Source organism: Xenopus laevis, chromosome 7L (assembly GCF_017654675.1).
Source record: "Xenopus laevis strain J_2021 chromosome 7L, Xenopus_laevis_v10.1, whole genome shotgun sequence".
In the NCBI taxonomy this organism is placed as follows: Eukaryota; Metazoa; Chordata; class Amphibia; order Anura; family Pipidae; genus Xenopus; species Xenopus laevis.
The window spans coordinates 60,080,857-60,105,821 of record NC_054383.1 but is presented as its reverse complement, the minus strand read 5'-3'; the positions used below and the strand labels follow the sequence as shown (position 1 = coordinate 60,105,821).

Genomic DNA, 24,965 nt, shown 5'->3' with positions numbered 1-24,965 from the left:
TAAGCTGGTAAAGGGTATGGGAAATCTTCTATGATGAAAGACTGGCCAAGTTGGGGTTGTTCACGCTCAAGAAGAGGCGCTTTAGGCTAAGGGCACACTAGGCGATAGCGCCGCGATTTGACTCGCGGCGACTTTTTGCCGCGACTTTTAATCCGCAATCGCTGTGGAAACTTTGGCGCTGGCGTCTATGGGGAATCGCGAGCGTAAAAACACACGCGGCAATCTTTTCTCTATTGTCGCTCGAAATCGCCTCGCTAGGCGATTTCGAGCGACAATAGAAAAAAGATCGCCGCGTGTGTTTTTACGCTGGCGATTTGACGCGATTCCCCATAGACGCCAGCGCAAAAGTTTCCCCAGCGATTGCGGATTAAAAGTCGCGGCGAAAAGTCGCCGCGAGTCAAATCGCTGCGCTATCGCCTAGTGTGGCCTTACCCTAAGGGGGGGGCATATGATAATTATGTATAAATATATAAGGGGATTGTACAATTACCTCTCTAATGCTTTAGTTACCAGTAGGTTCTTTCAGCTGACACAAGGGCACCCATTTTGATTAGAAGGTTTTGGCTAAATATTCAGAAGGGATTTATTACAGTGAGAGCTGTGAAGATGTGGAATTCTCTCCCTGAATCAGTCATACTGGCTGATGCATTAGATCAGTGCTGTGCTGTCCAACTTCTGTGGTAATGAGGGCCAGAATTTTTCTGGCCTGCATGGTGGAGGGCAGATAATGGAAGCCAGTGTTAACCACTGCCTGTTTAGAATAGCATCCAAACAGGAAAAAAGCAGGGTGTTTTCCTGTTTTGGTGCAGGAATTTTAGCATTGCAAACAAATCCTTCAGCAGAGGTGTCGGATATCTGCTATCTTCTAAACTGCCCATTGTTCTGTTGATAGGCTGCTGGGGAGGAAAGGGAGGGGGTGATATCACTCCAACTTGCACTGTAGAAGTAAAGAGTGACTGAAGTTTTTCAGAGCACATGTCACATGACCTGAGGGCTCCTGGAAACTGACATGTCTACCCCGTGCCAAATTTCAAAATTAAATATAAAAAAAATCTGTTTGCTCTTTTAAAAAACTGCATAATTCTGCTGGAGCAGCACTATTAACTGTTGCATTTTGAAAGAAACATGTTTTCCCATGACAGTATCCCTTTAATAAGTGCAGAAAATGATAGGCTGCTCAGCTAAAATGATCCCAAATACTTTAAAATGGCAACCAAAACCTGAAAGACGTGTAAGAAAACCGAAAACTACCAGTTAAATGGATAGAAGAATAGCCAAAATGGCAAAGACTCCATTGACCAGCTCCTGGAAGATCAAAAAAGGTCTAAACTTTATCTGTGAGTACTGTTCCCATTAGAAGTTGCCTATGTGAATCAAAGCTATCGGCAAGAAGCCCCCGCAAAATCCCATTGTTAAAAAAAAAAACAAAAAACAATGGGGTTACAATTTGCCAAAGAACACATTGACTGACGTAATGCCCTTAAAATGGGTGTTTCAACAAGACAACTCCCCCAAACACACCAGTAAACAAGCAATATCTTCATTCAAGACCAACAAGGTTGACGTTATGGAGTGGCCAGCTTAATCCCCGGACCATAATCCAATAGTAAATTTGTGGGCTGACATCAAAAATGCTGTTTCTTGGGCAAAACCAAGAAATGCAGAAGAATCATGGAATGTAGTCCATTATCCAGGTGCCAGAGTTGGTCCACTACAGCACTTCTCAGAAACAGTGGTTATAAAACTAAATATTAATTCAGTGACTCAAAGGAAGGCAAATTCTTGAAAAATGTTCAGTATATACAGTGAATGTTTGACTTTGTAAAAAAAAAATGCAGACACTATTTTTTGGAACAGCCGAATATTCCCTTTTCTTCACTTTCTGTAAAGGAATAACACAAATTTGATAAATTTCTTCATTCGTCTTGAAAAAGCCATCTTAGTGAAACACACTTTGGTGTCTGTGTGCTCTATTTGGTTTTAACTATATACTATACCTGATTGGTTTTTTAAAAATAATTTTGGTCCGGTAATGATTGTGGTGGCGATTAGGTTCCTCTTTGCTCAGCTCTACTTTATCCTCATTCTCTTCGTAAATCTACTCACTTACTCCAAAGGGACGATGATTTGTGTTTTTTTTAGGCTAAGTTAGCTCTTTACAGCTTAGGGCAAGTTTAATTAACGAGACCACAGTAATGGTTACCCTGTCCTCTCCAGCTTTGTGGTGTCCCAGGGATACACATTACTAGGTAGCAGCTTTTGGGACAACTCCACCACTCTTTATATCTTTTTCTCTCTTCTCCTTCATGATGGTGGCTGACGTGAGGATTACTCTGGAAAGAGTAAACCCACGGAAGGCTGCAGGACCAGACAATATCCCTGGCAGAGTGCTAAGAGAATGTGCAGATCAGCTGGCAGATGTTTTCACTGACATCTTTCTGATCTCCCTGATTACCTCCACTGTCCAAAAGTGCTTCAAAACCACCAGCATTGTCCCAGTGCTGAAGAAGTCATCAGTGTCCTGCCTCAACAACTACCGTCCTGTGGCACTCACCCCCATTATCATGAAGTATTTTGAGAAGCTTGTCAAGAAACACATCAAAACCCTGCTGCCACCAGCACCAGACCCCCTACAGTTCGCATACCGTCAAAATCACTCACAGACGATGCAATAGCCACCACCCTCCATCTGGCCCTCTCTCATCTGAACAAAAAAGACACATGTTCGAATAGACTTCAGTTCAGCATTCAACACTATCATTCCTCAGCATCTGATAGAAAAGCTGTGCCTGCTTGGACTGAACACCTCCCTCTGCAGTTGGGTTCTGGACTTCCTGACTGACAGACCTCAGTCAGTCAGGATTTTAAACATCTCCAGAACCACCACAGAGAGCACGGAGACCCTCAAGGCTGTGTTCTCAGTCCTCTACTGTTCACTCTGCAAACGCATGACTGTGCAGCCACACACCACAAAAATCACATCATAAAGTTCGCTGATGACACGACCGTGGTAGGTCCCATCAGCGAGTCACCATACAGAGAGGAGGCGCAGCGGTTAACAGACTGGTGCAGAGCCAACAACCTGTCTCTCAATGAAGACAAAACAAAGGAGATGGTTGTGGACTTTAGGAAGACTAGGAGTGACCACCTGCCACTGTACATCGACGGCTCTAATGTGGAGATCGTCAAAAGCACCTGGCAGAGAACCTCACCTGGTCCCACAACATCAGCAACTTAGCCAAGAGAGCCCAACAGTGCCTCTACTTCCTGCGCAAGCTGTGGAAATCCCTTCCACCATCCATACTCAAAATCTTCTACAGAGGGACTATCAAGAGCATCCTGAGCAGCTGTATCACTGTCTGGGCTGGGAACTGCACTGTCATGGAGAGGCAAGACCCTACAGAGGATAGTGAAGACAGCAGAGAAGATCATAGGTGTTTCTCTTCCTTCCATCTTGGACATTTACACCACTGCATCCGTAAAGCCACCAGCATTGTGGCTGATCCAACTCACTGTTCACACTTGCATGTATGGAAATAAAAGCTATTATAAAGATTTTGAGCGTTATTCACTTTTTTAATGCAGTGCTATTATTCTGAACAGAACTGTAAAGTTAAAAGGTTAAACTCAATGGATGTATGTATTTTTCCAACCTAGTTTAATATGTTACTATGGTACTGGAACTGGCTTAGATGCAGTCACCACAGGAGGCAAACTCAGATGCAGACACACCTACATACTTCGGAAGACTCCAATGTCATTACACAGGCAAAGGAGTGGTGTGAGGCTTGGGGGGAGATGCTGATTCAGGTGCAGGAAAATCTTAATAATAAGACAGGGTCAGATGTTGGCATGGAGGCAAGCTGTAAGTAGACCAAAAACAAGTCTTTGCACATATTCCCACAGATTGAAAGTTTATTGGTCTGGTATGACCTGGTGCTGAGGGGTAAGAAGGGCAAAAGTCTCGGCTTTGGACAAGAAAGCTTGCGTCATGTAAATGTCTTGTATATTTTTACATCCCAAGTGCATTACCTTACATTTATCAGTATTGAATCTCATCTGCCATTTAGCTACCCAAAGTGCCAGTTTGTCAAGTATACCCTCAAGGATGCCACATCCTGGATAGAATTATTTGGGCTATATCATTTTTTGCCATCTACAAAATACATCTAAAGTCATTAATGAGCAAATTAAATAAAAGTGGACCCAATACAAAACCCTGCAGGACCTAATAAGGACCCTATTACAAGTAGAGAATGAAACATTGACAACAACCCTCTGTATACAGAAGAGGAATTTAGAAGGTGGGGGGTCAGTGGTGGTGGGGGCTGTTAGGGATTTGCCAGTTTAGAGCTTTTAGCACACAACACACATCATCAATACCTCTCCCACACCAATATACAAAAGTCTTGGTGGAAGCATGCTTGTGTTCACAGTTCACATTATGACACCTATCACTTCTCCCTATACACAGCCCCTTACCCCTTGGGCAATTGCCAGAGTCCATCAGGGAATGGGGTTTAATCAGCCATCAGTGATAAGCTCTCCTTATCTGTAGGTAGGATTAGCCAGCACCAATCAAAAGTGCCCCGTCCCTATAAAACTCCCAGCAGCCCTAAGCACCTTTGTGTTTTGTCAGCCTAGGCAGGGTCCTGCACCAGGATGACAGAGCCAATCTCTAGGGCGCCAAGCAGCTGGTTGTGCCCCCTGGATTGAGGTGAATAGACTTTGTCCGGCAGTGGGGGCTGGCTATTTGGGACACCAGTTTCAAAAAACGTGCACCAGCCTTCTTGAGGGTATCGCACAACTGATCTCCCCACCACAAGTCCCTCTCAGATGGTTCAGGCCTTTCTGGGTGCTTGGGCAGAGGTTGGGCACATTTGGAGGAGCAGGAAGTCACATGGGGTTGGAAGGTGCATCCATAAAATAGCGTTCGGCTGCTTCTGGGTTTGGAAGGGCAGCGTGTAATTTGGATGCGTAGCGTCTGGCATCACTTCTGTGTCAGTTATTTTTAGTGTGAAAATTGACTTTCACCCCGCCACTCCTGAATGCATAATGGCTTGGTCTGTTCGCATAGCCCTACTCCTCCACGTTATTGATGCAACTTCTGGGGTAATTATTGTTAAAGGTATGGCTGACAAAGCAAAATGTAAATATAAGTGAAGATCAAAATACCCACCTTCAGATCATAGTAAAAAAGTTATGCAAAGCCTGTACTGGCAATATCAAAGTGCCTGTTCCTTCTATGCAAGATTTTGTCTCCTGGATAAAAGGATTCTTTCAAGCATTCAAATAACCCTGTGGCTTCCTCCTTAGCGGAATCAGTCTTTGAGGACATTTCTGCAGATTTTTTTGTGAATGAAGGTCCCTCCAAGAGTAAAACTTAATCTGAATTGAAGCAGGGTGAATTAGATGAAACTGAGGATTTTTTCCCTATTGAGAAAATGTGAAGCTCTTTTATCTGCTGTCAAAAACACCATGGGGATGGAGGATTCAGCAGAACCTCACAATAAGACCAGTAAGCTTGTTGGGGCATTAAAAAGAAGCTTTGATTTCAATTAGATTCTGCTATATCTGAAAGAATAAAGAGCCGTTCACCAGTGCTTTACAGGAAGATTCTAAGAATTGGGATGCTGTACCAAAACTGGATCCCCCAGTGGCCCAGACAATAAAAAGAACACTGCCCGGAAGACTGCTCAGGGCTAAAGGATCCAATTGATAGGGAGGCTGAGGCAACTCTTAGGAAAACATATCTGGCAGCTGCATCCTCATTCAAACCTGCAATTGCAGCAGCCTTGATGGCCAGGTCCCTTAAAGGAACAGTTCAGTGTAAAAATAAAAACTGGGTAGATAGGCTGTGCAAAATAAAAAATGTTTCTAATATAGTTAGCCAAAAATGTAACCTATAAAGTCCTGAGTTAGCGAATGTCTAACAGACCAGAACCCAACTTTCTGCTTTTCCGCTCTCTAACTCTGAATTAGTCAGCGACTTTGTAAAAACTATCGTCTTTTAAATAATTCGTATAAGTTCTATGGTCAACAAACACCACTCACCAAGGTGATATTTAAGTATATTCAATGTGTAAAAATGTGTTACAGAAGATACATACAAATTATCAGATATTTATTCAGTCAAATACTCTATTGACAGCCTACCAAAATAATACAAAAATATATGTATGTATCAATATGCTGTATGAAAGTTTTGTGTATGTCTGTATTGTGTGAGTGTCAGTGTGTGTCTGTGTGTGTGTGTCCAGTGTGAGAAAGATCAAACTTCTCTTTGTCCAGGGATATATTCAAAACCTGTGGGATACACCTCCCCCAGTCTACCCATAAGACATTCCATTTGTTTCCTGTAACCTAATCCCATCCAGATTTAAGAAACAAATGGAGTATGGGAACCAATGTGTGAAGGATTTGTGAATGACAAGTCATGAGTGCACAAATGAAACATATTCAAACTTAATCAATACTGGGGTATAACAATTTCCCAAGCCACCCATGGCAGCACTTCACCAATATGAGTATTCCCGCCCTACAGGCCACTGGACAGGAAAGGGCTAACCCCATTAGGCTAAAACATCCGCCTACTACCGTCCCCCCTTGTCTTTTTTCCTGTCCAGGCCATGGACGTGCTTACCGATTCCAGGGGTATCCTCTCTTCTCCCCTGATGCCTCCCAATTTGCTCCCCAGAGGGGATCGCTGCGGAGAAGGACCAATAGGCTAGGTCACGTAGCTCACCTAGCAGAGGCCGACAACATAGCTGGCCGTGAGAGTGGTGAGTTGTAGCGGCTTCTAGACAGCACCGCTTGGACTTCCTGGCCGTACTGAGTAGCAGGGTCATTACTGTTGTTTGGTAAACTGGAAGTGAGCGCAGGAAGTCTCCCTCCCAGAGCCAGGGTTAGTTTGCGATCTTGCGTTCCACTGCGAAGGCGCTTGCGTGTCACGGCTGACGTCTCTTCCGGGTGCGACGCTCTTAAGCAGTGAGCATTAGAAAACTGATGGCGCTCTCAATTGACGTCACAGGAACAAACGGATCGTGGTGCAGTGGATGAAAGTAAGCTAGTACTCTTTGGGGGTGCGTGTGTATTGTGCAGCAGTGGATTTATTAGGATTTTGCTTGTCCATCAGGAACCTGCAGTATGGAACAGCATGGCTCTGGGAAAGGGGCTCAGCCTAAAGTCTCTAGGTAAGCATAAGGCAATTTGTTCTGCCTGATTAAGAGAGTAAGGAGGATAATAGGATTATATTTTATTCGAGCCTCTCTGTGTCTGCTGAAATGTCAAAAGCTGAAAGTCTTCATTCAAGGAAGCAGTCCTCTACTGATGCTCAACCTTCTTCAGGGGATCCTCAGACTACTTCACTTCCCCAGTTGGATGCATTAGTTGACGCTTCTTGGACCCCATGCAAGGGGAAGTTCTCTCTGAGGAAGAATCAAGTTTTGATACGGAGATAGTTGATGGCCTGATCAAAGCAGTAAGAAAAACTTTGTGTTTGACAGACGAATTGCCAAAAAGTTCTTCGGCTAACAAGTTATTTCCGTTAGTGAAAAAGCGAGCGGCAACATTTCCAGTTCACGATTCTATTAAAGAATTCATTCAGAATAGAAGAAGATGAAAAAGAGAGTGGTAATCCAAGGAAAGTTTTCTAAGAAATATTCAGTGGACGAAATTAATGCAAAGTTGTGGGATAATCCACCAAAAGTGGACGCTGCAGTAGTTAGATTGGCTCGGAAGACTACTTTGCCAGTGGACAATGCAGTCGCATTTAAAGATCCAATGGAGAAACAAATGGAATTTGACTTGAAAAAAATCTTTTGTCTCAGCTGGGGCTTCTTGTAGGTCGGCAGTGGCGCTGACCTCAACTTCAAGGGCCATGAAAATATGGGCCAGTAACTTGGAGGAAGCAGTAGCTATGAATGTTAAAAGATCAACTTTACGTGAAATGTCTAATTTGAAGGTGGCAACAGATTTTGTTGCTGAAGCTTCACTAGATTTAGTTCATTTGGCAGCAAGGTCTATGGCTCTCTCTGTGGCATCTAGGAGGGCCCTGTGGCTAAAGCCCTGGTTTGCAGATTCTGCCTCTAAAACAAATTTGTGCCAACTCCCATTTGAAGGGGGAAGATTGTTTGGAGAGAACTTGGATTCTATAATAAAGATGGCATCAGGCGGCAAGAGTGTGTTCTTGCCACATGAGAAAAGATTCAGATGACGAGGACAAAGGTCAGAATCTCCTGGGAATAGATCTTTTCGAGGTTCTAGGCAATATAGACCTGGTAAGTCACAGAATAGACAGACATCTTGGAGGAGTGCTAAAGGAGAGCCACGGCAAGCGGCAAGAAAGAATACCTCCTTTGGAACTTCCTCGAACAGGATACAATGAGATGAGGCCGACTCAAGCCTACAAGGTAGGAGCGCGACTGGCACTCTTCAGCGAGGTTTGGGTCGAAAGAATTCGAGATCATTGGGTTTTGGAAGTTATAAAGGAAGGATACCGATTGGAGTTTTCAAAGATTCCAAAGCACAATGTGTTTCGTGTCTCGTCAATCCCGAATGTTCAGGGAGCAAATCAAATATTTCGGGAATATGTGGATCAGCTTCTACAGATAGGAGCAGTGGAACCAGTACCCTATCTGCAGCAGCAAAAAGGTTTTTACTCAAGACTCTTCCTAGTCAGGAAATCATCGGGAGATTTCAGACCAGTGTTGGATTTACGTCCGTTGAATCGTTTCATAAATTGCAGGAAGTTCAAGATGGAATCTCTCTCCTCCATAATTGCTGCAGTACCTCCACAAGCTTGGATGGTCAAGTTAGACCTCAAGGACACATACTTTCATGTGCCAATATACAGGTCCCACAGAAAATTCTTGCAGTCCAAGGACAGCATGTACAGTTCACGTGCCTACCGTTTGGCCTCTCTACGTCTCTGAGGACTTTCACAAAAGTACTCGTAACAGTGATAGCCCTGTTAAGAGTGGAAGGAGTATCGGCTTTCCATTATTTCGACTATATTCTCTTTGTCGCCAATTCAGAAAAAGAGGCAAAGAAAAGCAGAGACAACAGTCGAGGTTCTACAAGATTTCGGCTGGATAATAAATTGGCAGAAGAGCCACATAGTGCCAACACAGGTTTTGCTGTTTCTCGGCGCAGAGTTGAATACAGTTCAAGAGACCATGTCTCTTCCGGACCAAAAGATTTTGCAGATTATAGACAGAGTGGAATCTTCAAACGAAAGTCAAAAGTATCTGTCCGAGAATGCATGTCCCTCCTCGGTCTTCTTTCCTCAACAATACAGATGGTGCACTGGGCAAGGTGGCACATGAGACCTCTACAAGTTTTCTTCCTAAAGTCAGGGACGAGCAATCCCCTCAATATGGGGAAGTCCCTTCTTGTTCCAGATCATATAAAAGCAAGTCTGGAATGGTGGTTAAGGCCGCAGAATTTGTCAAAAGGGATGCCGTTAGCACAACCCGAATTCATGGTTATAACCACGGACGCCTCTCAAACAGGCTGGGGCGCAATACTAGATGGCATGTCTGCTCAAGGGCAGTGGGACTTGGCTTGGGTTCCCTCCAATATTTTGGAGTTAAGAGCCATAAGAATGGCTTTGCTAGCCTTCGCAGAAAAGATTGCCCACAGATGGGTAAAAGTTCGGTCGGACAACGCCACGGCGGACACTACCAGAGCCTTGGCTACTTCCTGGGCGGCAGAAGCCAGGGCTCTGCTGGAGTCAATTTGTAAGGCAGCAAGATAGACTTCCTTACATACATTTGTAAAGCATTTCAAGCTGAATATTTTGTTGTCCCAAGAGGCTAGATTTGGGAAAAAAGTCTTACAGGCTGTGATACATTCATAATAAAAACATTTAAGCATTTGTCCCTCCCTTCTTGTGCTAAGCTATGGCAATTCTCATATTGGTGAAGTGCTGCCATGGGTGGCTTGGGAAATAGAGACATTTTTTCTACTTACCGTAATTTCTATTTCCAAGTCACCTTCCATGGCAGCATTCACCAATCCCACTCCCTTTTTTGAGCTTGGAGACAATGGGGGATGGTAGTAGGCGGATGTTATAGGCTAATGAGGTTAACCCTTTCCTGTCCACTGGCCTGTAGGGCGGGAATACACATATTGGTGAATGCTGCCATGGAAGGTGACTTGGAAATAGAAATTACGGTAAGTAGAAAAAATTTCTCTATTTTTCCAATACCCAATATTTAACAATTCCCCCTTTGCACATTTGACTTGCCAAGAACATATTATCCCATAGTCCTTGAAACTACATCCCAAAAGACATCCAGAAATGTTTTCATATTTCAAATGTCTGATGCAAATAGCATAACATAATTGATTTAATATCATGTAATGAGATGGTAAGTAGTGATAGTTCACCTGAATTAAAAATATCCTAACTATATTCTAAAGTTGGTTCCATCCTCTAGTTATTCAGACATGTCCTCCTGATGTGGATTTAAAAATCTTTCATTACAGCCTTTACTCATATCAGTGTTTAGTTGTAGTTGACATGGAATTATTTATCACACCTTTTACGATCTTGCAATAAAATGTGTCCATAAATATCAAAAATGGAAAATTAAGAGCTAAGCACTCTGTTCTGGGAGTCACTTTCATGAAGTTAGTCATTTCATTTCTTTTGTAACACAATATATGGCAAACACTCCTCCTGTGATTGATGACAGATGTGTGTGTCTATGCAGAGGCTTCCTACGACCCTTTGGTCCAGTTGGGCCTGGCAGATGTAAGCATTGACTTCCATAGTTGATCCATCACGAATCTTCTGTATAGAATCAGGGAATTGCACCAGTACATGTATTATCAATGCCATTTTTGAAGGCCCCTGGTCACTTTGCAGTTACCCTGATACAGAACAATCATATTTAGTCCATACAGTGTGAAACGAAGGTGTGACTTGAATAAGCAATTAACACCACAGTCTTTGGCAGGCTCTTGGAAAACTGCAGACTTTCAGTATTGGAGCCAGACAAAGGCAAATTTAAAAGGATTGAGACACTTTGTAAAAAGTTTTTATAGTTCAGAATGAAAATAATTTTTCATGAAATTATTGATATCCTTCAGTTAAGTCATCCTGAGTCACAGTTTGTATCACAAACCACTTTACTTCTGGAACCTGCCCTCCTTGAACGATGGTGTTCCTCTCTATTGTTGATTGTCTCTTCCATAGTCTCAAAGAATTTCGTCCATTTCAATCTATAGCTAGAGCAAAAACTGCACTCATTTATTTAATCTAAACTACTATCACTGTCTTACCATGTCATTCTCATGAATATGATATTATACTGTATATTAAATACATTTCACATTCAAATAATGTCCTCCGCAGTGAAATCACTTAAACCTTTTGCAAATGCATAAAAAATAATTATTATAATTAAAAAATTATATTAAATTTTGAAATCTGACATGGGGCTAGACATTTTGTCAATCACCCAGCTGCCCTAGTCATGTGACTTGTGCCTGCACTTTAAGAGAGAAATGCTTTCTGGCAGGCTGCTGTTTTTCCTTCTCAATGTAACTGAATGTGTCTCAGTGGGACATGGGTTTTTACTATTGAGGCCTGTTCAAAGATCTACCAGGCAGCTGTTATCTTGTGTTAGGGAGCTGCTATCTGGTTACCTTCCCATTGTTCTTTTGTTTGGCTGCTAGGGGGAAAAAGGGAGGGGGTGATATCACTCCAACTTGCAGTACAGCAGTAAAGTGTGATTGAAGTTTATCAGAGCACAAGTCACATGACTTGGGGCAGCTGAGAAATTGACAAAATGTCTAGCCCCCATGTCAGATTTCAAAATTGAATATAAAAAAAATCTGTTTGCTCTGTTGAGAAATGGATTTCAGTGCAGAATTCTGCTGGAGCAGCACTATTAACTAATTCATTTTGAAAAAAATGTTTTTTCCCATGACAGTATCCCTTTAAATATCACGTTTGTAAGAGGCAAACAAAGTTAATTGTTTCTCTGATGAAAGCACTTTACTGTTATCTTGAGGTCCAAAACCCATCTGTTCAAGACATTCTTAAAACCAAAGGTATCCAACCAATAAATCAGATATCGGTTATTAAAGCAAATAATTGTACAAAATAAGAGTATTCCATTTTGTAGACCACCTTAAACATCAGTCACAGTTAAATGTACCCTCAAGAACACTTAAATGATATCCATGTATGATATAGGAGTTGTATGTTCAAATAAAATGCTATTCCCAGCATTTGCCCCATGCTTTAATTAATCCTGTCTGCATAAAAGTGCAAAAAACACATCTTAGAAATATACCTCAAGGATGACATTTCTATAAAACTATCTTCCTAGATACATTTCGGATTTAAATTATCTAATCCCTTGCTGAACTACTCATCTCTGCAGGAAGCCTGTTCAAGGTTTTGACTACTATTATATTACTGCAGTAGTACAGTACTACAGGTTAGATTTCTGACAATGTCAGAACAAGGTTCGTGGACATTACTTTTTCGTTGTTATGAATAAAAAAAAACAACTCTCAGCATGACTTAATATATCACAACAATAAGCCTAAACTTTTATATTTACAATTGATAATCTTTCAAATAAAAAGTTATTAATAATAATAAAAATTATGATGGATCCATATTCATAACTTTCATTGTTATTAAACATATACATCTTATAATATTTCTTTAGCAGTTTTAAACATTTTATCACATGACTGGCCAGGTCATATAATAATCCAAACTATCAAAGGTTTATAAGATGTGTATAGAGTAATCTTTCAATTGCTTTTCCTTATCCTAATTATATCAATACGTATGTTATCATGTATGTTTATTTAAAAAAATTGCCAATTCATTGACCTGTGCAGGATTTCCTTATGTGCACCTAAAAAATAAAAGTTGTGCATATTGTATTCAACTAAGAGCAAATTAGTTGATGTTAGTTTGCTACATTGCTACCATGCTAACATGCTCATGTTATATCATTACATTTTTCCAACGTAAAAATAATTTTCACACAAATCTACATGCATGCTTTCCCCCTTTATGTGCTACAAGAAAGCTTCTCCTTTATATCCTCTTTATCCATGATGCTTTAATGTGGAAAAGGAATCCATATCCTACAATAACCATAAACAAGTTAGAGCACATTTCATTTAACAAAAAAAAGTTACTGGTTTTAAATTTTTTCATTCCTTCATGAAATGTATCTTTTTAGCATGTATATGTCCTGTTACAAATCACTCAGGGTCTAAGCTTAGCCTTTACTTTCCTGTGAATCCCACTAACAAATGATTTTTTTCCCATGCTTCCTGCCTCACACTTAAATTTGCTATCTTTTTATGTGAAACATACTAATCCCATTATATACTAAAATGTATTTAATCTTTTAGCTCTGTACTTATTCAGCAAAGGTAAGTGAAATAATTGCATCATTGGCAAATATACTAAAAAATCACTGTTTTTAGTGTCCCTAAATTTATTAGCAATTTACATGGAAACATAATGCAGTATTTAGGAAATAAGATTTGTCTATCTGCCCCCACTTTTATACTGTAGGCATATGTTCATTACATAAACACCATGTTCTGGTTGAACAGTTGTGTGAATCACTCCCTGGTGTAACCTGAGTATTACCAGTGTGCCCTTTAGAGCCAAATCTTGCAATGTATAGATTTTTTATTTGGGAAAAACCAAATCAACATCTAAACATGATAAACAAAATTTCTCTTTTCCTGCTTTACAGTAAAAACACATCCCAATTACAGTTTAAAATGATTGCATATTTCCATGTAAATATTACTTTCTCAAAAATTGTGTCCAATCATATTTGTTCACACTTTCTCAAACCTTTAAAAAATAAGTACTAACATTCCTTTATTTCATTAACAAGGAGTAACTCCTTTTGTCTTCAGCCCTAGGTCTTTTGTAAGGACAGACTGGTCTGTCTATGGGACATTGGGTGTGGCCATTAAGTGCATTTAGTTGCTTTGCCTGAACTTGTTCGTTTATCAGCCCAGAATTTTTATCAATATGATATATTTTCCGTTTTAAACGTTTCATTCGATAGCACCTTTTTTCATAATGCCCAAAATGATGGCAGAAATTACAAATAGAATATTTATAATTCTGTGTTTTGGCTTTACGTAACTGGCATATTTCTTGTTTGTGGGGTCTGAGCTCTGCAGTACAAGATGTCTCCTATACTTATCAATGTAACAGGCTGCTTCTGTAAGAGTGTTAAACATTGAAGCATGGACAACAGCTCCTGTATCTAAGTATTGAAAATTATTTACAAAAGCTCTCACCATTTCTTCAGGCACTTGATCTTCTTTAATACCCATAACCAGCCTGTACGCTTGCTCAAATATACCCATAAACACAAAGGGGTCATCATCTATGGAGGTCTTAAGACCATTAAGCAGTGCAGTGTTAAAAAACTCTTCTCCATTAATTATATAATTAAGCTGCAAAAGCCTCTCACTTCTAGAGCCATATATTAGATTCCCATCTATATCAATCTCCGGCTCAGTCACTGGTATTGATAACCTATGGGAAATCTGTATTGGCACCCAAAGTTTAAACGCTTTGTTCTTTTCTTCCTCACTTAAATCATATTTCTCTATATGAGACTCAAATAAATTAGAAATCATGAGGACATTTAACTTGGGGTTTAAATGTGGAATCTCTTTCACAATTTTAAAAAAACTGTTTATTAATTTTTAATTGTAGTTTTGCCCTGTCATAGTCTAATTCTGGATTATTGAGATCCGGAACAAACATGGATCTCTGTTCCTTTGCAATAACCAAAATCTGGTTATTCCTTTGCAAAACTGACTATTTCTGACAGTCTAAGTTCATGCTTAGAAATTTCCTTAGTCAGACAGTCAGTGTTAACTGTCACATTCTACTTCTCTCTTATCTGGAGCAGTAATCTTCCCTACATCATTTTACTTCTTCTCTGAGCACATTAACGTATTAAACATTTTCACTAATAGCATTACATTCTGAATTTTATGTTTCAATCTGGAAAATGAAATATCTTTTTTCTCTACCAACATATTAGCATTCATACATTGAGTATATAGATCTGACCATATCTCTGCATCAGACATAACACTATGAAGGCTAACAAACTTGAATTTGCTCTTATTAGCCAAATTATCAAGAAAATCCATACTCACCAGAAAGCAGAATCTTTCCTTTGTCACTGCGTCTGCAATTATGTCAATGCCTGTAATACTTACACAAAATACTTCTAGGTTCTTTTACTCATATAGACATCTGGAAACTTTAGTTCAGCTACACCCTTTTGAAGCTGACAGAATGTGTATATGTCTAATGTCCAGGTCTATAATCTGACTAGGCTCGCCATCTGTAAAAACTATTGTCTTTTTAAATAATTTGTATAAGTTCTATGGTCAACAAACACACCACTCACCAAGGTGATATTTAAGTATATTTAATGTGTAAAAATGTGTTACAGAAGATACATACAAATTATCAGATATTTAGTCAGTCAAATACTCTATTGACAGCCTACCAAAATAATACAAAAATATATGTATGTATCAATATGTTGTATGAAAGTTTTGTGTATGTCTGTATTGTGTAAGTGTCAGTGTGTGTGTGTGTCCAGTGTGAGAGAGAGCAAACTTCTTTGTCCAGGGATATATTCAAAACCTGTGGGATACACCTCCCCCAGCCTACCCATAAGACATTGCATTTGTTTCCTGTAACCTAATCCCATCCAGACTTAAGGAACAAATGGAGTATGGGAACCAATGTGTGAAGGATGTGTGAATGACAAGTCATGAGTGCACAAATGAAACATATTCAAACTTAATCAATACTGGGGTATAACAATTTTTCAAATACCCAGTATTTAACAGACTTTAAGAGGAGCCACATGGGACATGTTCAGTTAGTTTGCAATTGATCCTTAGCATGCAGGTCAGATTCAAGAGCAAACAGTTATGACCCATGTGCCCCCCCCCCCCAGTCATGGATTATTTTGCACAGCCTATCTATTTACCTCATTTTTATTTTTATACTGCACAATTCCTTCAAGGTTTCGGATTAATCAGTTACAAAAATGGTAGGGAACCTCTAGGGAATGTCTACTGGCGGACTTACCAGTACTGTCACTAGCTACATATTTTCTTACACATGCAGCTTTAACCAATATTGATTTCCTTGCGAGTAAGACCTATGCTACATTGGCCGGCAGAGCCTCATGACTGAAGCCCTGGGCAGCAGATATTGCTTCTAAAAGCCAACTGGGGAGAAGTTATTTGGATAAGAATTAGATCTGCTTGTTGAAAAGAAATCAGATGACAAGTTCAGGAGTCTTCCCCAGGATAAAAAAAAAGCTGCCGAAGGAACCTTTTTTTTTTTTTTTCACGCACAGGGTTCATAATACAGATCTCTACAACAGTGGAGAAGCAATATCTCCAGCAGGGATACATTTTCATCAAACATGGGAAAACAATAGAGAGGCAGAGGGCGTTCATTTTCCTCTTGACGCCAGTCCAGTAGGGGGCAGACTGATATAACTTCATACCTGCCTGGAAAGATGTGACAGGTGGGTCCTTTAAACAATTTCAGAGTTAAGGGCTGCCCTGCAGAGAATAGATTGGGGCATTATGGTTTCTGCTAAAAACACAGAACACAATAATAAATGTTGTAAAACCGCAATCCGGAAGGCAGAGATTGGAAATGAAAAGCACATTGCGGCAGAGGCCAAGACTAACCCCAAAAAGGTTTTTATATAGGATATATTAATAGGAAAATGATGCTTGCTCAGAGTGTTGCTCCTTTAAATAATGGTACCAGTATGGTTCTAACAGAAAGAAAAGGCAAATGTGCTAAATCAGTTTTTCAGTGTATACAACAGTCAGAGTTCCTAGACCCACCTCATAGCTGCACTGTTGGTTCAGCTCATTCTAGTCAGTGGCTGACTTATGATATGGTTCATAAATCTTTACTTACAAATTTATGTAAACAAGGTGCCAGGGCCAGATGGAATACACCCACAGGCTTTAAGAGAGCTTTGGTCAGTTTTAGACAGGCCTCTATTTCTGACTTCCTCAGGCTCTCTTTCATCTGGTATGGTGCCAATGGATTGGAGGAAAGCTAATGTCATTCCTATTAGCGATGCACCAAATCCACAATTTTAGGATTGCGCTGAATCCTTTGTGAAAGATTTGGGCAAATACCGAATTCAAACTCTAATTTGCATAGGGAAATTAGGGGGGAGAAAGAACCTCTCGTGCGGCGAAAACATTTTTGACTTTCATGTTTTAATATAAGCTTCATCATACTGAAATTAGACACTTTGTAGATACAACCAATTAAATGTTTTGCATAGTTTCTAAAGTAATCAAGTTTATCTTCACTATCCCTCTCTCAGCATCTGTTTCTCTTCATTCTGTCTTCTTGCAGCAGTTGGGTGTCATTGACCGTTAGATCCCATATACCTTATGGGGGGGGTCCTTTCCTAGCAGATGTGCTAGAGCTCACTCAAATAACTGATTCCATAAACAAAATCTAACAAAACTGTCTTTTGTACAAATTCTGTATATAGAGAGACAGGATTTCTGGTGATTTTGTAATACATCTTCTAGACAAAAGGAGCTCTCCTATAACATATATTGGATCTTGCAGTCAATGATTATCTGACACCCAACTCCTGCAATGAAGAGAAAGAGATGCTGAGAGGAAAAGTGAAATTAACTTGATTATTTCAGAATATTTTCATTTTCACAATAGTTCCCCTTTAAGGGATCACATTCAAAATGGTGTCTTCGTGAATGACATTATAAGCAGCAATCCGCATGGCTTTATGAAGGATAGGTCATAGACAAATTTGACTGCTTTTTATGATGAGGTAATTAAGATGATGTAAAGCGGGGGAGCAGTAGATGGGATCTATTTGGATTTTACCAAAGCGTTTGATACAGTGCCCCACAAATGACTTCTTTCTAAACAAAGATCTGTAGGGCTTAATGAGGTTGTTTGCCAATTGAGGCCTGAAACGTCGCTATTATCCAGGTTCTGCCATGTGTATCCAATAAAGGCATTTTATTATATGAAAATTTGGTGCTATACATAAAAAGTTCTGAGAATGGACTGTGGTTATTAATTGTACGTGCACCAGACATTCCTGATCAACGGGGTATTTGAGCCGACTCAACCAATTCTACAAGCCCAATATAAACTACCAAGCATTAGCAGTTTTTAATGAACTAAATATGCTTAAAGAAAGAGCCAGCACTTCACAATGGAACTGCTTTCAGATAAACTATTGTTTCTCCTGCTCAGTGTAACTGGAGGAGTTGTGGTCAGGCTTTGGGTGTTTTACTATTGAGTGCTATTTTCATATCTACCACTTGATGGGTGGGTATGGGGACATTTAGCAATGCAGGTGTCATGGAGCTGTTATCTTGTCATCTTCCAATTGTTCTGTTGATAAACTGTTGGGGGGCAAGGGAGGTGATGTCACTCCTACTTGCAGTGCAGGAGTAAAATGCGACTGATCATTTTATCAAAAACAGATTTCAATGCAGGATTCTGCTGGAGGAGCACTATTAACTGATGCATTGTGTAAAAACATGTTTTCCTGTGACAGAATCCTTTTAAAGATGTACAACTGTCGATCTGTTGTGCGCAACATCACTTGGGGTGGCAGGCAGGGCCGCCATCAGGGGGGACAAGCGTACCGGGCCCGGTCATGAAGGGGGGCCCGGCAGCGCTGCATTTTTTGAAGATCCGGGCCCCCCTTACGAGCGCCCGAGCCGTACGTCTTGCCTCTTGCGTGCCGAATGCGGAAGTGCCGAAAAGCCGAAGCCGATGCGCCGAAAAGACCCGAAGTCACGGAAAAAGCCGAAGTCACGAAGTGCCGAAAAGACCCGAAGTCACGAAAACAGCCGAAGTACTGAAGCAGCGCAAAGACCCGAAGTCACGAAAACAGCCGAAATTGAAGTCCTGAAGCGGTGAAAAAACCCGAAGTCACGAAAGGAGGCGAAGTTGAAGTACTGAAGCCATGAATTCAATCCTACTGAACACCAGTTTGTGTTATTTTGTTTTTTTTAATCCCCTGGCCACCAATGTATTATTTTAATATTCTATAGGCCCCTGCCACCAATCTTTTTTTTTTGGTGCCCCATTTTTTTTTTTAACTCGTAAGGGGCCCCTTGCCACCATTGTATTTTTTTATTTTTTTTTAAAAATTAATTTTCATTTTGGTGGCCCCAAATTTTTTTAACTTGTAAGGGGGCCCCTGCCACCAGTTTTTATTTTTTTTCAAAAAAAAATTATTATTTTTTTCAAATTTTTTTTGGGGCCCCAATTTGTTTTTAACTTATAAGGGGGCCCCTGCCACCAATGTTTGTTTATTTTTCAGTTTTTTTTACATTTTTTTTTGTTGGGGCCCCAAGTTTTTTTTAACTTATAAGGGGGCCCCTGCCACCAATGTTTTTTTTAAAAAAAAAATTTTTAATTTTTTTTTTTTTGGGGCCCCAATTTTTTATAAGGGGGCCCTGACCATCAATAGCTTTTTACAACTTGTGGGGGGGGGGTTACTTTTTTAGCGCTGATGTCTGTGTGGTCTTTTAACTGCGATGTGGAGTGGGCGGGATATGGGGTGGAGCTTGGTCGTCAGTGTGGGCGGGGCCCAGGGAGCCCCAAAAATTTTGTTGTACGGGGCCCCGTGATTTCTAATGGCGGCCCTGGTGGCAGGCAATATTTTGCTCATGACTGACTGTCCACCATTGACATTTTTTTTTTTTAGATATATATCTTTTTATTTAAGTTTTCATTCTTACAATAAAGTATAGTACAGGTATAGGATCCCTTATCCGGAAACCCGATATCCAGAAAGCTCCAAATTATGGAATGGCTGTCTCCCATAGACTCCATTTTATCCAAATAATCCAAATGTTTAAAAATGATTTCCTTTTTCTCTGTAATAATAAAACAGTAGCTTGTACTTGCTCCCAACTCAGATATAATTAATCCTTATTGGAAGCAAAACCAGCCTATTGGGTTTATTTACTGTTTAAATGAATTTCTAGTAGACCTAAGGCATGAAGACCCAAATTATGGAAAGATCCGTTATCCGGAAAACCCCAGGTTCCAAGCATTCTGGATAACAGGTCCCATACCTGTACAGTTGTTCTGTATGTTTATCAATAATACATAAATAAGTAAAACATTTGTATAAAGAAGACAAAAATAAACAATTCTAACTTAACTTACTGCTTTTCCTTTATTTTTTCCCGCCTTTAATTTTCTCAGATTGTAAATTCAAACGCTGTCTTTCGAGGGAACAGTATGTGACTAAGAGTGTATAGTTCAGACAATGGAGGTACCCTCATTTTCCTTAACCAGCCTTCCAATACCTTAATTGACCTTCACCGAAACTCTATTTTTCTGATTACGTAGTGCCTATTAGATATCTCACTTAATATAATAACAATTGGTCTAAGTAGTTTAAGTAGTTAAACTTAATCCCAAACTAGTAGCCTGGGATGCCTTCAGTTGCCATATTAATAAGAATTTCTTATGAGTTCCCAATAAGAGAGGTCAACTCTTTGTTTATCATTATCACCATTTTATGGGCCTTTAGCTTTGGTATGGAGAGAAATGGAGTCATGATTAATTGCCTCGATTTGGCAATTAATTGTTTGGCTGCTGTAAATATAAACATAATTAGTTTCCTTGATATGCCATTACTATTAGGAATCCTTTGGTTAAATAAGGCAACCCAGGGGTCTTTTCTAATATGGATCTTAGTAATAGAGTCAATTATGCCAAAGACCCTTAACCAATACATTTTAACTAGAGGACAGTGCCACCATATGTGTGCCATTGTTCCTTCCTCCCCACAATTCCTAAAACAGGCCAAAGATTGTTGGGAACATTTCGTGTAAGTGTGAAGGGGTTAAATATCAACGGGTAAGTATCTTATAGGAGGTTTCAACCTCAAATTGTTGGAACATTTGTTCCTTCCCACATCTTCTCCCAAGCATTCAGATCCAAGACGGAATTCCTGCTCCCAAGTGTTTATATAGGATGGAGGAGTCTTATTGGTTTGTGACATTAGGGAACGATACAATAAGAAAATTAAGCCTTTTGAGTGGGGATGTGCCACACAAACTGTCTTGAATGCTGAGCAGGTGGGCAAATCCCAATTGTTATATATTGAATGTATATAATGTTGGACTTGGAGAAAACTGAACTTTTCAATAGTGGGCGGTTTAAATTTATTCTTAAAGCTAATCCGGGATATTTTACCAGTAAGTGCCACCACATAAAGGGGGCGGTTACCAAACCCGGTGGAAACTCTGGGTTTCCCGAGAGTATCGTGGCAGGCTTGTGAGGGGTTATCAAATTTGCAGAATATTTAATAAAGTCCCAAATAGTTAGAATATGCTTCATAAATTCAGACATCCCTTTTGGACAAAGTTCCCTTTTTATCCAGTGGAGAATTGAGGGGGAGATTGGATGTATTCGTGCTCTTTCCAGTTGGACCCAAATGGGAGGAGAGGGAAAGTACATTTGAACAATTGGAGCGAATTGTAATGTTACCAGATCCTTTTTGGGCATTAGGATAGGTAGGGAACATTAAAGATACAGTAACTTAGGCAAAACCATGGAATGTTATGTTTATTCCATTAAGTAAGTAAAAGTTTAATTTTCTTCCACATGGGAAGAGAATTCTTTTTGTAAAGGGTTGATATTGTGACGTGAGCTGTATTCCTAAGTAGTTCAAATGTGAAGTATTCCAAGAGTATTCAAAATTTAGTCAAATAAGTTTGGTCACATGGGTTAATTTAAACTCTGCACTTCTTTTGAGTTGTTAACTGCTAGGCCTGAAATTTGGGCAAATTGATCTAACAGGTCCGTCAAATATGGCATGGAGGTGAGAGGTTTGGTAAGTGTTAGAATAACATCACCTGCAAAAAAACAGGCTTTATACTGCTTACCAGAAAGTTAATTTGGGGATGGTTATTAATCTGGCTAAAGGCTCTATAGCCAGGGCAAAAAGTACAGACAACAAAGGGCACCCCTGTCTTGTCCCTCTCTTTAAGCATATCCTGGGAGAGACAAAGAGGCCCCATTTGATATATGCTGTCAGGGAATTGTAAAGTGCCTTAATTATATGCTGGAAAACTGGACCGAAGCTCCATCTTGATAGTATATATGATAGGTAATCCCATGAATATAAAGGCTTAAAAGCATAGTGGGGTTTTTTGTTAAAATTGCAATCTGAGTTAGATAAATGACTCCTAATATTATCAGTCATATATCTTCTAGGGACAAAGCCCGACAGGTCGGATGTATAAGTGTGTGTGTGTGTGTGTAAAAAAAAAGTATTAAGCCCAGAAACTAAAATCTTACCAAAAATCCTAAAATATAAATTTCGATACGATTCGTTTTCCGATGTTGTCTGAAGTTGCCTCGGATGAATTCAAAAAACCGAAATGATCCACTTGCCATCCCGCCAGTGATTCGCATTCTCGCCGACGGGAAGGCATTTCAGGGAGATTAGTCGCCAGAAGAAGAGATTTGTCACTGGGCAACTAATCTCCCCTGAATTTACACGTGTTCCACCACCCTTAGGGATAACCCCTGTTTGAGCCACTAATGGTCAAAGTTTTAATTGAGCAATATACTGTAGTTAAAAGTATTCGCAAGATGCGGACATAGAATGACATTTCTTATTACTCCACTAGTCTGCCATTCAACCGCTGTCTGGTTTCAAGGTTAAGTGGAACCATAGCGAACACACAAAGTTTAAATTAGAAAAATAAAATAATAACCAAATACAAAATGTGTTAAAATACTACTGTCTGTAGTTTAGTAAAAGTTGGTTTCAAGGCAAAATGCCCTTATGACTATGATGTAAAAAAACGAGAAATGCATTTTTATTTTTTAATTCAGTTAATTACTACGCCTTCTCATGTAAACAGTGGTATTCTATTACTTTGAAAGGAAAACACTAATCTTGTATTTGTATTTCTTCAGCTTTTGAGCTGTCTTTGGCAGAAGGCAACAGGCTGGAGAAAAGGCTGTTTCATTCAACATTTGCTACAGTAAGTTATCTAAAAAGTATGTGAAAGATTTATACCTATATATGCAATTGAGATGTGCGGGCCGGCCTTTGCGGGTGACTGGCGGGTCCGGGTCAAGCTCTTCCTCCTGCTCTCCCCGCCCCACAACTTCGTGTCGGCTTTATAGACCTTTTGGTGGGGTGGGTCGGCGCGGGTCTATAAAGAGAAGTCGGGCTCGGGCAAATGGAGGGAGGGAGGGCGGTTGATGATCAGGTGCAAGTCAGGAAAAACCTAACCCGCACATCACTAATATGCAATGTATAATTTTTCCAAAACTTAAAAAATGTGTTAAACCCCATACTCCTATTTTTTTTCAGGATGACCGTAAAGAAGGAATGACAGCCTTTGTGGAGAAAAGAAAAGCAAACTTCACAGATAAATAAAAAATCAGCTGATCTCTGTTTCTACAACTGAGCATGCAGATATATCGGTAATTAAATATTTATAGCAAATAACTGGATAATTCACCTAAAAATGTTCACAATACTTTTTTCATTAAAAGAAGCAATGCTCATACAATTCATGTTGTCATTATTTTACAAGACATGTTTATAAAGTACTTTCTAGTTCACAAAGCATTTTTAGGCTTTGGAACTGACCATGAACTACTTAGGTGCCACCAGGTCTTACTCTACAAGAATCTGAGACTCCCACTGAGGAGAGTGTGGGAGACAAACAAGTAACTCAGGAATAAGCTGGGAAGGACAGAGCTATGTATAGTCAGAAGGATCAGCGCCGGGCCCAACTCCTTGTGCATGTAAGGCGTCCATGATTGGCACCCTTCTAGAGTTGTCACCTGTCTGGATTTCACCCGGACAGCATGGTTTTTGGAAGGGCTGTCCGGAAATCCAGATAGGCCATTGACAATAATGACATGGCGATCAGCCAATTGCTGATCGCCACGTCATCAGTCCTGCCCTGATGTCATCTGCCCCTCCCCCCTTACATCACTGGTCCACCCCCTCATGTCATCCACTCTCCCCCTGCCCCTTTTCCCCAATCAGAAAAGGTGTCAACCCTACACCCCTCATATGGCCATGCACATGCAAGATGACATTGACGAGGGGGTGGGGGTGGAGGGAAAGATACACACCTGCAGGTGCCAGTACTGAAGATTTCCCTCACCAAGGATCAGAACAGGTGTAAGTACACAGAAAACTTACATGCCTGGCTTTGTCCAAATGTTGCACCCAATAACATGTCTCTTCTTCCTGCCCCTGGTTCCAGCCCTGGGTCAGAGCCAGATAAAATGGCTATAGGCAAACTTGCATATGAGATCAAACCAGGGTCAAAAATACCAGATAACAGGAGTAGGATTTAGGAGTCAGCACCCGTGCCCAAGCAGACTTGAACTACAATGAGCAATGAATGCTCTTTATGATAGGAATTATACAAGGAACAGGCAGCTGACTGGTAAAAGCAACTAAAGCAAAAAACACGTATGTATTAACTGTTTTTTAAAGTAAGGCTTGTATATTTAAGTAGTTTTTTGTTTGTATAGTTTTTTTTTTGTCTTGGATGCTATTTAGCAATGGTTGGTGTTATTGTGCTTACAGCAAGTTTGCCACAAACTGCTTTACTTTGCAGTTAGTTTTTATTCAGTTTGAGCGGGTAGAGTTTGATTAGTGCACCTGAACAGACATAAATCGAACCCCTGGGACTCCAGTGGAACTTGCTCTAGTGGTTAGCTTCTCTCAAGTGAGTGCTCTGTAAGTGGAGTTCCAAAAACAGTTTCAAATGAAAGGAGGTTAAAAGTTTATGCTAATCTCTAATTCTTTTTTTTTGGTTCCTGTTTGTTAATTTGTAACTGTGATAATGAGTGCTAGCAAGATTTTCTTCCGAAATTT

At 40.2% G+C, this 24,965-nt stretch overlaps 1 protein-coding gene across 2 annotated transcripts in view; it reads left to right on the top strand.

The window, feature by feature from the left end:
• The window catches only part of echs1.L (enoyl-CoA hydratase, short chain, 1, mitochondrial L homeolog), a 172,339-nt gene extending 148,702 nt beyond the window's left edge, over positions 1-23,637 (top strand). For both annotated transcript variants that reach the window (XM_018224612.2, NM_001095662.1), the window contains 2 exons: positions 23,033-23,100; positions 23,436-23,637. In XM_018224612.2, the coding sequence (XP_018080101.1) occupies positions 23,033-23,100; positions 23,436-23,501 (134 nt within the window). In that variant the 3' untranslated portion in view covers positions 23,502-23,637. The remainder of the gene's footprint in view (positions 1-23,032; positions 23,101-23,435) is intronic.
• The last annotated feature ends 1,328 nt before the right edge of the window (positions 23,638-24,965 follow it).